The sequence below is a fragment of the Stegodyphus dumicola genome, chromosome 8 (assembly GCF_044657685.1).
Source record: "Stegodyphus dumicola isolate Sdum_Otavi_A_Nest chromosome 8, ASM4465768v1".
In the NCBI taxonomy this organism is placed as follows: Eukaryota; Metazoa; Arthropoda; class Arachnida; order Araneae; family Eresidae; genus Stegodyphus; species Stegodyphus dumicola.
In genome coordinates, this window is record NC_140775.1 from 103,803,553 (window position 1) to 103,817,882 (window position 14,330).

A 14,330-nucleotide genomic window follows, 5' to 3' on the forward strand; every position below is an offset into this window, starting at 1 on the left:
AAATCCCCTAGACGCCGAGTTTACATAAATATATATAAATATATATACAATATACATATATATATATATATATATGAAAATATTATATATATATATATATTTCATAATTTCTAATTAATAAAAACATTTATTGATTTATTAAATATTTTCTTATTTATTTAAAATTGCACTTCTTTAAAGTAAGAGATTATTCTCTTAAATCTGTAACTCATATAATTGTTAAATAAATAAAAGAAAATGCATTCAATATTTTCTGAAAATCTTAAAAAAATCTTCCAGTTGAGATATCGAAAGATTTCAAAAGTTTTGCTATCAAGGAATCTACAGCTACGTTAATATAAAATATAAAAAAAGTGAAAAAAGAATTAAATACTGATTTCACATTTAATATGGATTTTACATTACAGTTAATTCTTTTGCATTGAGTTGCAGAACAGGAAGGTGATCAGAAGAATTGGTATTCTTAACTTCCAAGTGAGGTATTTGCAAAATATTTTTGAGAAAAAGAATGTCAAGAACTTCACTATGGTCGTTAATGTGAAATGTTAAAGGTGTTGAAGGATCCATAATTTTGATTCTATAGCGAATAGTAAACTTTTCCTGAATGCTTCCGTTTACATTAAGAGATTCTTGAGTTCTAGTGTACTCTTTTAGCACAGAAGTCACCTGCACTGATAGCTAAGGATGAAAAAAGGTAACATTATTAAAATATTGCTAAATAATTAGATTAGATGGACGATTATAAACTGGAGTAATATTTTTCTTTAAATTTAGTATAAATAATTGGAGCAGTAGTTTAAATATATGAGATAATTGGGAGTGAATAAGGAATAAATTTGATTATCTCTGATAATTATGGCTGTTTCACAGTAGCCGTGGAATTTTAGTTTATCAGAGAGCTAGTTCACTAAAGGAAAGAAGATGAAGATGGGCTTCAAAGGAAAGAAGAGAAAATGGAAATGAAGACGGGTTTTATTGATCATCTTAATATCATTTTTTGTGAATGAACGCATTCAGTAATTTGAGATTTTCGACGAATGCCATTCGCGCTGAAATAGGAAAAATTTCTGAAACAATTTACTGTTTGATTTGGATTCCTAATGAAATGCTGAGGATGGTCAAAATTCATAATCCAATGATGCAATAAATTATAAAGTTTCGATCAAAACTTATGTAGAAAGGATTTAGCTACCTTTAATTTAATAAGTAATTTTTTGCCTTCTTTTCTGATACATTCAGTAAAAGAAGGGTTTTCTTCTTTTTCCGCAGCATTGTTAACGTTGGTAGTTGCTCTGGAATTTCGGTAATCCTTCTTCTATTGGAGATTAACATTGAAGTTATTGGCCTATTATGAAGAATTATATTCGGTTGATTTTCCTTTAGTTTCAAAGAGGAAAATTATTTATATCATGGTCGTAGGGTTTAGACTTTTCTCAATTCTAGTTTTATGTACTTTGGATATTTTGAGCAGCCTATATAACTTGAGATATGGTAATGACGTACAATTTGCATATGTTCCTGGTCACCTTCTTTCTTGCTTTCCCACTTACAAATTTCGTGCGATCCGGTACATTTCATGCAGCTAGCAAGATTATGACAGAAGGTTTGGTCATGGCCAAATCGCAGCCAATTATGATACTGTCGAGGTATTGTTTTGATTTGAGTTTACATATGAGTAATTTTATAGATTTCTTTGCCTTTATTACTTTGCTAAGTTTCAACAAGAAATACTGGCAAAGGGGTGTTTTCTCCACCTTCATATTTTGTTAGTTGACGAACTCTGATTACAGGAATTTCTTTTTCACTCTAAATTTATCTGATCAAATAGATATATCAATGGGTAGATTTTTAATAACGGCCTTAACTGGACTATCTTTATAGAGCGTATATGTGTTATCACACATGGACCTTTATAGGGAAAGAAGCTTCGGATTTTGCGATAGGCATTGTTTATGCCAAATGCTCGTATTTTTTTATTTCCCATAAGTTCCCCTTTTATTTATCCTACTCCAAGTCCTTGTAGTTATTCTTTAAGTACAGACCATTTTACTTTGGGTTTGTAATCACAAAATAAGGAAGCTTCCCTGCCACTTTGGTAAGTTGCTCAAAATCTGAGCCATTGTCTGCTTTTGCGGTATCCATGCCATTATTGCCATTCAAAGGTGGAAGTTTGCAGGTCTGACAAATTTACAAACTTCAGGATTGCTACAAACTCTTATTAATGGAATTTTTAGGAATTCTTACTTATCTTTGAAATTTGCGGTTGAAGGAACTGGTTGTGAGAGAGAAATTACTTGTCTTAATATACTGACTTGAGTTGAAACGTTTGGACTTGATCATGCTGTAACTTCAGTCTATAGAAGCTTGTATGTAAGTTTACCATTCATTCACCATTCATTGATAATGTATGTAAAAAGTAAATTTCCTTTCACGGCCATTAAATAGCGGAATTTTGTGCCCGGTGGCGCGACTGTACTGCAGTTAGGAAAATTACGTATGGTACACCATATGTAATATTCCCAGGTGTTATTATTATTTTGAACCCCATTTGTACACCTTTACCCTCTGTGTTCTACATTAAATTTTCTATACTTTTATCGATACATTTAAATCCACATCCATTTAAAGGAAGATCCCAACATCACTCAATTTGTTTCACACGCTTATTCACCAAACAGGTATATAATTGGAACTTTTCCTAACATATTTGAATATATTATTGATATATTTTCTTCCTGAAATTTTCGTTCAGGTGCAGTCACATTCACTGCATTTTTTGGCAGATGATACAAAACAAATCGAGATTTCAAACATGGGATTTAAAATTTAATTGCTAATATTCATTTATATACGTAAAAGAATCTTCTCTCGTAATCATCTTTTCTGAAATGTTTTTACCAAACAGTACTCCATTTGCTTGAAATAAAATTATCTCGAGGAAGTTTCGACAGCACAATCTTTTTATGATATCTTTCGGAAATAGATAAACACTAACATACCCTTTGTTCTACTTACTGTGGAACAAAAGAGTATGTTAGTGTGGATTTACAGTTAGACGCACTGCACTGATGAAACATTAATGATGCCGTAAATTGACAATAATAAGAACTTGCGTCATGGCCGCCTTCTACGTACTCGCCTTCTCTGCCCTGTAACCGTTTACGTTGAAGAGAATGGAAGGGATCAAGGGTATTCCTTCTGTAGGTGCTTTTGTGGTGTCACATCCAGCTAGCAGTAATCAGATCTGCAATTCAATTATAAAGGGATTTTCATGTTTCCCTCTCCGAAAAGTCCGAATATTCTACAGTTGAAAAATGAATTTGATTTACAGAAAAAAAGAGGTACTGGAATTTAACTTGTCAAAAATTATCATGTTCCATAGACTCATGCTTGTGTGGTAAAAGTTTTTAGCACATTCATTTTGGCCATTTGAAGATATATGGTTTGAATTTATGTCACGACACAACTACGTTTTTGTATTTCCCTCACCCTAAAGCTTGTAAGGGGTTAAAGTGCTGTCTTAACTAAAATTATAATTCTTCACTATCTGGATTTAATCTACTAGATCTTAATTCTCTCCTCAGGTCGGGAAGAATGTAAGAAATTATTGCATTCCCTTTCCTGTGCTACTGGGTGCATGGAGCTGTTTCGAAAACGTGTTTCGTTCTCTTGGTTCATTTGAGATTCAAAACCGAAATAGAATATATTAAATTTTCATTTAAGACACTAAAATTCATATAAAACCGAAAACTCGAATCTCAAATGTACTAGGATTTCCCCTACACGCCTTCGAAACACTTGGTAAAACGAATAAAACATAACATAGTGCTAAATTACCAATAAAAACCACAAAACTTTACATTATGTAAAAAGACCGTTCAAAAAAATAAAATTGGTCTAAAATCATTATATGCAGATCCGAAATTCAAAAGCAAATAAATATAGAGAGTAAAACAAATGAACTTTAAACGAAATTGTCATTTAAACAATACTAAAAAATGGGAGGCTCCCGATTATGGTAAACTAAACTTTTAATGCCAAGAAAATGAAAAACTTTGCACAAAGATTCTTTACATTATAAGGTATGTCTCCAGCCTACCTAGCGTGACTTCCTGGTGTAGTAGTTTTGCACTCTGTGCCGGTATTCCAAAGGTCCGTGGTTCGATTTCCGGCGAAGCCATTTGCTAATTTTTCATCTTGCCCGCTTCCAAAGAATACCTAATGTCTCTACAGTGGTTCCCGAACTAAAAGGGTGTTGGATGATGATTCTCCTCACCCAGGATTTGACGATTGGGTCCTCTAAAAACCGAGTCGCCCTTTAAAAGGGGGAGTATATAAGGTATTTCTCCCGCCTTCCTAGCGTGCGTTCATGGTGTAGTAGTTCTGTACGCTTGGCCAGTATTCCAGAGGTCCGCTGTTCTATTCCCGGCGAAGGTGATTGCTCATTTTTCATCTCTCCGGATTTTCCAATTATCCTAATGTCTCTACAACATAAAGTATCAAAACTGAGCTTTATCAGCTAAAAAACTGGAAACGAATTAAAAACAAAAATTGAAAAAACACAAACTTACTCAAATCTTAGAATGACCTTCTAAATGAAAATATACTTCATTCTTCAGACAATTAAACTGTGTTCTTTGTAGAATTCAAAGTTGCTCTGTAGCTGCAAAACATTGTAGTTCTTGGAAAAAGAATGCGTTAAGGTTCAAAGTGCCCAGTAGCAGAACTAAGTATTTAAACATGTGTTCAAAATGTCCTATCCTGTTAAACTTTGTGTGCGGAGGTGCCAAATGTTGGGTGCGGTCTGTAAAAATTATTACCTCCGAGGGGGGTGATCGTCGACTCCAAAATGGTGGCGTAAGAAACTTTTAAAAGATGCTGACTTTTGTAAAATCTTAAAACGCGAAAAGAATACTGGCTCAAATTTGAGGAAAAGAAAAAATATACGCTATAAAAGATAAAATTCTTTACGTAATCGAGGTACAATACGTCTTAGAAACTAAAAAATCCCATTTTTTTAGTAACAGCTAGAAGATTTGCCAGTTATTAAATTTGCAAAATAGCAGAAAGATAGTATAAATAATAATTGAAAGGGAAAAGAAACAAAATCTTTGTACATATTTACATTAAATTTCTTATCGTAGTCATCTAACTATTACCTCCGGTTAAGGTTTAAGTAATAATTATCATATCACTTTAGATGAGAAATTTAAAAAATATATATAGTAGTTAATATCAGCTTTCTTTAGAGTTATATAAATTTTGAATACAGGTGTATTATTCTGTAAAATAGTAATCTTTTTCTGCGCTGCGTCATTTCGATATTAGTTCACGTCATATGACTCTTGCATAACAATAATGATGTAAATGGAACCAAAATGCAAGCAGCCAATAATAACTTTACACTAGTACAAACTATCTAATCAAAATACATTGAGAACCAAAACTAAGTCTGAATTAATATTTTTTCCTAACCTTCGGCCTAGCTGAACTGCTACCTGCTGCTCTTTTCTTTCTGCAAAGCTATTAAAAATGGAAACATTTTGAAATAAGCAGAATAAACGTAAATGTGTGCCAAATTATTTGTGTCTACGTGCTTTTTAAAATAAAGATGGATATTTAATCTTTCTCGGCTGCCAATTTCTTAGTTATTATGGATCTACATTCTATGAAATCAAAATTCTTGCCGTTCATTACGGATTCAACATTCTACGCTATACGCAATCAAATTGCCTGCTGTTTATTACTTTTAAGTTTGCTTTTATTACACACACATTTATATATATTTATATAAATGTATATACATTTGTTACTGCCGATTGCAATAAAAAGGGGAGGTACACAATTACATGTTATAACACTGTGATACTCAAAATTTCAAACATTCAACGGCTAATCATTTTGAGTTATACGAAATAGCTACATACAAACAGATATCGCGAAAAAAATCTCTTTCGAATTCATTTAAAATTTATTTTACAAACCGTTTTGGAAAAAAGGAGTCCTTTATTCTATCCATACGTACAGACGTCACGCAACAATATAGTAAAACTGATTTGCGAAAGGTCAAAATGGATATTTCCGTTGAGATATGATACCCGAAAATTTTCGCGATTACAATACTTCCTCTACTTGGTAGAAGGAAGTAAAAAAAGAATGGCGGTTAGTTTATTACAGTTGGTTGTAACAGGCAACAATTGTATGATGCTAAACAAGACTAAAAACTGTTGTTTGCTTTACTTCCATTGTTTTTGAATTCACTTGCTTCTTTAAATGAATAAAGTTGAATGATACGTATCATATAACCCAATGTATGCTTACCAATGGAGTTTCGTATATTTTGGAGGTGGTTATCGCCGTCAAGAGAATGAAGGTACATAGGACAAGATGTGAGCAAGCTACAAGCAAGAGGCACGTTGCTGAAGGGGAAGCTCCGAAATAGTCCCTGTCGAAAAACCCCGCATGGCCGATCAAACCAATGATAGATAAACAACAAGCCTTTAAAAGAACAAGTTTTCAAATTCAAGTAAAAGTTTATTAATTTATACAGCTATAAATGAAAGTACAAATCAGAAATTTATCCAAGAAATATTAACTAGTATGAAAGGTGATAAGAGTTACGATACAGGTGCGTTTCTTTTGATCTGTCTATTTTCTACTCATGTTTATTATAATCTTTTTATGCTAAATTAAACTTTATTCAAATCATTAAATTAATTCATTAAAAATTTTTAACTCATTTTTAAACATATATGTAGTGAAATATATAGATTTTCAGGAATCAGTACACATATACGATACGTACCACTTGGACAGCAAAAAAGAGTTTACTAGAGATATACATTCAAAGGAAACAAACAATCGTCTTTTACAGGTTTCAGGTATTTCCTATGTTGCATTACAGCATAGAACTAAAAATGACTTTGAGTTCAAGTTACATTCGTTTTTCTTAATCTTATCACTGTTCTTTCAAAATATTCAATACAAGTTGATAATATTGAGTTGAATGTAAATGTTGCTATTATCTGCTTTTACAGGTAACGATAAAGAACTTTAGTTTAGTTGACAGAACGCTGCGGGAGGGAAAGGGCACAAAGCTCACTTGGAAAACATGGCTCAGATATTATGATATTCCCAATTCAATTTTTTATAAGTCTAAATATATTAATTTTATCAAAAATTAAAGATTATACTATCCGGAAAAGCGCAATATGCTTATTAAAAAGACTATTGAAACTAATAAAAATATTCAGCAAACGAAATATAAATTAAAATTAAGCAAAGTAAAATAAATTAATTTTTCAAAATCTTTCCATACCATTTATTACAAAGTGTGATTTAATTACACATAATTTAATGTTAGAGGTAGACTTATTAGGGGGCAATTATCTCAAAAAATTTCAATAATTAAGTTTTGAAAATGCATTTCATCCTTCTTAACTATTTGAGATAACTAATTAAACATCCTTCAAAAACTATTAAATAAACTAGAAAGCCTGGCGGTCATACGAAATGACCGCTGTTCTAGATAAATTGTAATTAAAATGATTTGTGCAAAGGTGTCTGCTAATTTAAACTGAATTACCCAAGGCAGGCGACGAGGACGTCCCTTTGCTTACTGCCCCACGGGGTTTCCCCCTTCTACTTGCTTAATTGCTTAAAGTAGAGTGCAATGAAGGAAACCACTGGCGGTACATTTCTTAAGAGCCCACCGCTAGCTCAATCAATAAAGGTAATTTAAATAATGAAATGTTAATTCACATGTCAAAGATCTCTTTGTACACAACATTTCTTGTGTAGATCTTTCCATCATTTTTAAGCTCGCCTTGCAGAGGACATTCAATTATTTTTAATTTTACTTCTGTTCTTTCAAGAACTTTTGTACAGGCAACAGAAAGTTGACCGTGTCCAAATGCAGGCTTATGTAAAAAAATGCCAACACACTTAAGCGTTTGGCCCTGAGACTTATGGATGGTCATAGCAAAGGCAAATTTTACAGATTTTATATATATGGGGTGAAGTAACATCATCTCTTCCGAAACGGCTGGCTCCCGGACTTAGCGAAGCACACCGTTGGATTCCGCAGATCCGTGGCACGCCATTTTGTCCATTCGCGTCTTCTTGGGACTTTAATTAGTCGAGATATTAATTAAAAACTAATTTTCCCCTACGTTTTCTCTACATTTTCCACTTTCTTTCTTGGGCCTTCCCTATTACAGGGATTTGGCTACGTGCCAAATTCTTTTTTCTCGAATATCTACGGAACGGCGCCGAATTGAAATTCGAGATGCGTATCCTCGGATTCCAAAAAATTTTCCGAATCCATCGATACCGTTCTCATCTTCGTACGACTTTAATCGGCCAAGATATTAATTAAAAACTGCGGAAGCGTTAATTTCCGTGCTCATTTTTCCGAGTGGCAACAGAGCCCACCAGCGGCCGAGCGGTAAAGACGCTGAACACTGGTAGTTCGGTCCGAGGTTCGAATCCCGCCAACGGGCTGGCTGCATGGGCGTTTTCGTGGTTTTCCCCATGTGTAACGTGTATACGAGCCAGTTTCCCTTAGAAAGTCCACAACGAAGGCATTCCTCCCTTTAGGCAGATAGCCCTCGTGTGCTTTGCCGTAACTGAATAATCCAAATCCAATCCGAGTGGCAACAATAAACTATCGGCGACGCACACTTTAGCCGCTTATATATATAAAGAAAAGAAGATATACATAAAATTTTTTATAACCCATTCACAGAGATTCAGAAATATGACATCAAAGAATTAAGATTTATATATATGTAGTAATGCAATTTTGAAGGAAGATATAAACAATTAACTTTCTAGTCATGGCCCAAAAAACTGCGGCGTAGATGATTGGAAATTACTGTCTAGTGGAACGGTCGGTTGAAATTTCGGAAGGAGCACTACCCAGCTTGATAGTTAAACATCATTTATTTTTTATGACGAATTTCCTAGTACATATCTTCATAATTGGTAGAAAACCATGGCTGCTAAAGGCGCCCCACAATTTTAGACATGCCATTACTCAAATAACGGAGAATAGCTAAGCTGTCAGCAAGAAAAGAGAGGCGAAGAAGAGAGAGAAAATACGCAATTAGTAGCTATTTATGTTAGAAGTTTAGCTTTAATCTGATTGTCTGAAGGATTATGAGCAATGCGGTGGTTACAGAATTAATTTCTAGATATGGTTCGTTTTCAAATTAAAAAAAGGGCATTAAGAACTAATTTAAAGTGTAATCTAATGTTACGTATTTTTTTAAATTTTACATGTGGAATATCTCTTCTTCTCTACATATAATAAAGAGTCTGTCTGTGTGTGTGTGTGTCTTTCGTTCGCGCTGCGCGTAAGCTAATAAACCCACGGCTACGAAATTTGGTACATAGGAACATCTAGACAAGAGCCAGTGCATCTCGAAGCGATTTTTTCGAAATTCGAATTCGAATTTTTTTTATTTCATGTTTTGTGACGAAATCGCGTCATTTTGAGACATAATGGGCTATAGGAAAGCGAGATTTTACTCTATACACTCCATTTTCACATCGTCATGAAACGTAGGCACTTACCTATTTTACGAACTTTACGAAATAAATTTCGTGTTTCAATAAATCGATTAAATACGAATTTATTTAACAAAGGGAGCTTAACACCTTTTCAACGGGTGTTTTTCTAAAAACGTTTATTATTCTTTGATTTTTGGACACGTTAAACTTTCATCCTTGCGACTGCTTTTACAATAAGAATTTTGGAAAAATGATAATATTTTGTATTTTTAAAAGATTTTTTAAATGAAGCTTCCGAGTACACTTCTCACATCTCACATCTTTAAAAATGTGATTTTGGCAATAATTTTTCCGTCTTATTGTTGTTGATAGATTTTTGATGAAATCGCATCATTTTGAATAGTTTCATTCTTTTAGAAATCTGGGTTTGGCAACGATTTTTCATCGTATTTCTTATGTAACTGTTTTTAAGAGATTATTATTATTTTAAGAGCATATTTCATTGTCATTTATAATACATTTTTATTGATTTTTACTTCCTTGTACGAAGTAAAAAGGAAGTATTGTAATCGCGAAAAGCTTCAGGCAGCATATTTCAACGAAAATATCCACTTTGACCGCTTTCGAATGCAATTTAACGATGTTTTTGCGTGATATCTGTTCGTAAGAACATAATAAAAGACTCTTTTCCTCAAAAAAAAAAAAAAAAAAAAAAAAAAAAAAAAAAAAAAAAAAACTAAACTGCTTTAAAATTAATTCTGAAGAGAATTTTTCGTGGCGTCTGTACGAACGTATGTACGTACGTATCTCCCATAACTCAAAAACGAGTAGCCTCAGAACGTTGAAATTTTGTATATAGGACTATTATAACATGTAGATGTTCACCTCGTATTTTGGTTTCATTCGGCCGAGCCAAACGTATATAAATATATTTATAAATATATCCACTCTGTTACTCGTTACGGTTTTATGCCTTTAGTAAATCTGTATGCAATATTTTTAGAATTATCAACAATTTAAAAGTTGTTTAAGTGCTGCTAAGCCTATTTTGATGGCGGCCATTGCTTGTTTACATTTGAAACAGCTGAGTAGTGAATTTGTTGCCAATCTAGAGAAACGTAGCTTCGCAACAACAAAGATAAACGCCTTCATTTATTATTGCGATTTAAATCATGCTTAATCCTTTCTGGAATTTTTTCGAGGAAATATGTGTTTAAGATTTACTTAATTTTTAATAATTTAATTTTTAATAATTAGTAATTTTTAGTAGAGATATTTTGAGTTTTTATGTATTTTTGCTTTGTCGCGGAGTGAGAACTGAATTAATTGAATGAGAAATACTCAATCGTCTGTGAAAAACTGTTTCTTTTTTGTTTTGTTTGCTTCATTTCTTTTATACATCGTTCTAGCTTTATTGTAGTACTTGAATAGAACATGTGGCAACGATTAGATAATTCTTTAAATGATACAAATTTTGTGCATTCTGAGTTATAATATGAACGAAATATAACACTGTTAAGTGAACCTAGCGCCAGATTGTCGCTATGGTAAACAAATAGAGTGAATTTTAAAGAATGCACTTATTCTACTGTGGTTTATGCGCTGTCGGCGAAGTGGATATAATTAAATCCAATAAGTTTAAACAAAATGCAAGAAAAAATGCGTATAATTTAATATTCCGTACAAGGAAGTCATGTGGCGTACACATCAGATTTTTTAATTTCGCAATAGTGTTTAACAGGCTGGCAAAAATATTCAGTGAACTAATTCTGGACAATTTTCATATTCATCCATGATTTCTTATTAGACTCTCAAACTACAGGTAAAGTTGATTTGGATATTCCTTTTATCGCTTTTGGGGGTTTTGGAATGGTAAACAAGTAGTGGTTTTAATATGAAATCTCCACTTGCATTATCACCCAGTAGAAGTGTTAAGCGATCTTTTGCAGCTTTAAATCCAGGTGCACGTTTTTCTTCATGGGATACAAATGTTCGTTTTGACATTCTTTTCCAAAATAGGCCTGTTTCATCAATATTAAAAACCAATTCTGGAGGATAGTTTCTTCGTTCAGTTATAGTTTTTAATGCCGCTGGGAATTCAGCCGCCGCTTTCGTATCACCACTTGCTACTTCTCCTGTAATCTGTATGTTATGAAGATTATTTCGATGATTAAATTTATTAAACCATCCTAGACTTGCAACGAAAGTGTCACTTGCCTCCACCTGAATGTAATTAAACATTCTTCTTGCTTTTTCCATTATAATAACATATTGCGTTCAATTTCGTCGTCAATCCGTCGTCGTCTTCTACTGGGTGACTTAATGACATATTGCGTTCAATTTCGTCGTCAATCCATATAGAAAGTCGTTTTTCCCTTTTCTCTATCGTATTATTTCTAGAACGGGTAATTCTAGTTGCAGATCTTGTCGTTGTTGCAGTTGCCAATGACAGTATTTTTTCTTTATACTTAAGAATAGTCCTTATTGTTGAAGTTGCCAAAATCAGTGCAGCACCAGTTTGAGACTGCAGTATCTAATCTGCAGTATCTAATCACTTGCATTTTAGTTTCTAGTGAAATGCTTTTTCTTGTTGCTTTATTTTCGTGTTTTTTATTATCACCCATGATAAAAACTAAAAATCCTAATATTTGTCACTATATCAATCGTTATATTATATAATTTATACTTAGAATAACATCAACAAATGTTTGAAACGATAAAAAATAACGTTCGTATAACACCGCAGGAAAGAACAAACACGGATAAATGCTTCGGATATCGGAAAGCCTAACGCTGCGTACAATTTCGGGGAATCTCACAATTCAAATAAAAGAGCGTTAAACCGAAAGAGCGCTAAACGAAACAGCGTTAAGCGGGGTCTTACTATATAGCGTTTTAGATTTATTATAGTATTTGAATAGAACTTGAGGTAATTCTTCAGATGATATAATTTTTGTGCCCTCTGAGTTATAAAATGAATGAGATGTAATACTGTTAAGGGAACCTAGCGCCGAAGTGTCGGTATGGTAAATAAATATAGTGAACTTTAAAGAGAGCATTTATTCTATTGGGGTTTGTGCGCTACCCACGAAGTAGATTGAATCCAAAATTCGTTAACTGTTAATTCAATATGTTTAGATGAAATGCAGGAAAATTGCATATAATTTAATATTCCGTTATTCCGTACAAGGAAGTCATGTGGTGTATACATCAGATTTTTTTTCTTAAAGTTGTTGTGCAGAGTAAACTTCTGCGCGGAATTTTATGTTTTTTGAGTTGCTTTCATGTTATTTTTTGCTTATTTCACTGTTTGTAAGATATTGAAAAGTTTTGCGTGATTTGTTTTCTTCAACGGAAAGTTGATTAATTTTTTATTAGGATAATTAATATTTATATTAAGGGATATAGCTTATTTCATTGTAATTTTTTTCTCTTGAAAATATAAGATAAAATATCATTAATTATACTTTGCTTTTCAGAATTTTTTGTTTTTGTATTCTTTTACGTTATTTATTGCTCATTTCACTGTTTTTAAGATATTGAAAAGTTTTGAGTGATTGTTTTAGGAAACAAAGTTCTTAACCTCCTTTATACCATTTGAGTTCTTACGATTTTGGAAAAGGAAGTTGGTTAATTTATTTATTAGGATAATTAATATTTGTATTAAGGGGTATTGCTTATTTCATTGTAATTTTGTTATACGTAATAACATTTTTATGAAGTTGTTCTGCAGAGTAAAATTCTACGCAGTTTTTAAATTTAACGTTTAGGGTTCCCTTCAGCCATTTTTCCGGTATATTTAAAAGCCAGACGAAGGCTGTCAGCGAAGCTCCTAGTGTAAGATAAAACACATGTAAATCAAAATGATAATTTAAATTAACGGCAACCCTTTAGTTGTCTATCTCTATTCTAAAAATTGCAATAACTCCTCTGGATTGCGTCATTTCTAGATTAAGCTATGCCACAAAGCTTTCGTAACGCTGATGACGTAGTTATTTTCAGAACCTAAACTATGAGAATTAAAAACCATTCTAATTAAACCCAAACCTTTCTCTTAACACACTGCCAATATTGTATAAATCGCAGTTAGCTTGCAGCTCTGTTGCCCGCTGAAGTTGTTTCATTTTGCTGGGCATTGTCGTGCCGCTACGCCGCTATTTAAAATGTGATACTCTATACGAAATTGTGGTGTGCGTATTAAGATCATGACCACGTGTAAAGAGAAATAGTCACGATAATTAGTTCGTGTCCAGCAATAAAGATTATGCTTAGTCTGGCAATGTCTGTCTACAAGTCTGTTTTTCGAATGACATCTTTCTAATTATGCAGTAGTTTGTCCAGGTTTATATATATACGATTGTATATTGTATTTATTACATAATTTAAACTTACTTCCTTTATTTATTATCTGTAACAGTTTAAAATGTTTTCATAACGAGGGGCGATAATTATTAAAACATAATATTGGATACGAAACATATGATAATATTGATCATATTATACTTCAGAAAATGAGAAAATGCAATTATAGAATGTTAATTAAACCTCTTAAGTTAATTTTGCGGGCATAATTCCATAACATACGAACTTACAAGATGAAAAATTTTAATTTGATTGATGTGAATTTATTGAATATAATTTTTAATTTGATATTTTTATTTCAGAATTTTTACATTCGCTTACAGCATATGTTTCAATATTCCAAATTACGGTAGGTATAAACAATTTTGAAACAGAAAATGGCTTTTTATTTAGATTTCCATCAAATGAATGTTAAATAAAGACTCACCTGAATTGATAACGAATATAAGTTAACA

At 32.5% G+C, this 14,330-nt stretch overlaps 1 protein-coding gene across 5 annotated transcripts in view; it reads right to left on the reverse strand.

Annotated features, from left to right (window-relative positions):
• The window catches only part of LOC118186822 (uncharacterized), a 370,423-nt gene that overhangs the window by 14,780 nt on the left and 341,313 nt on the right, over positions 1-14,330 (reverse strand). For 4 of the 5 annotated variants that reach the window (XM_085822216.1, XM_085822215.1, XM_085822213.1 and 1 more), the window contains one exon: positions 6,322-6,498. In XM_085822216.1, coding sequence (XP_085678342.1) covers positions 6,322-6,498 — 177 coding nt within the window. Of the gene's footprint in view, positions 1-6,321; positions 6,499-6,805; positions 6,962-14,330 lie in introns of those variants that run through there. The other variant, XM_035356977.2, reaches the window with a different exon arrangement.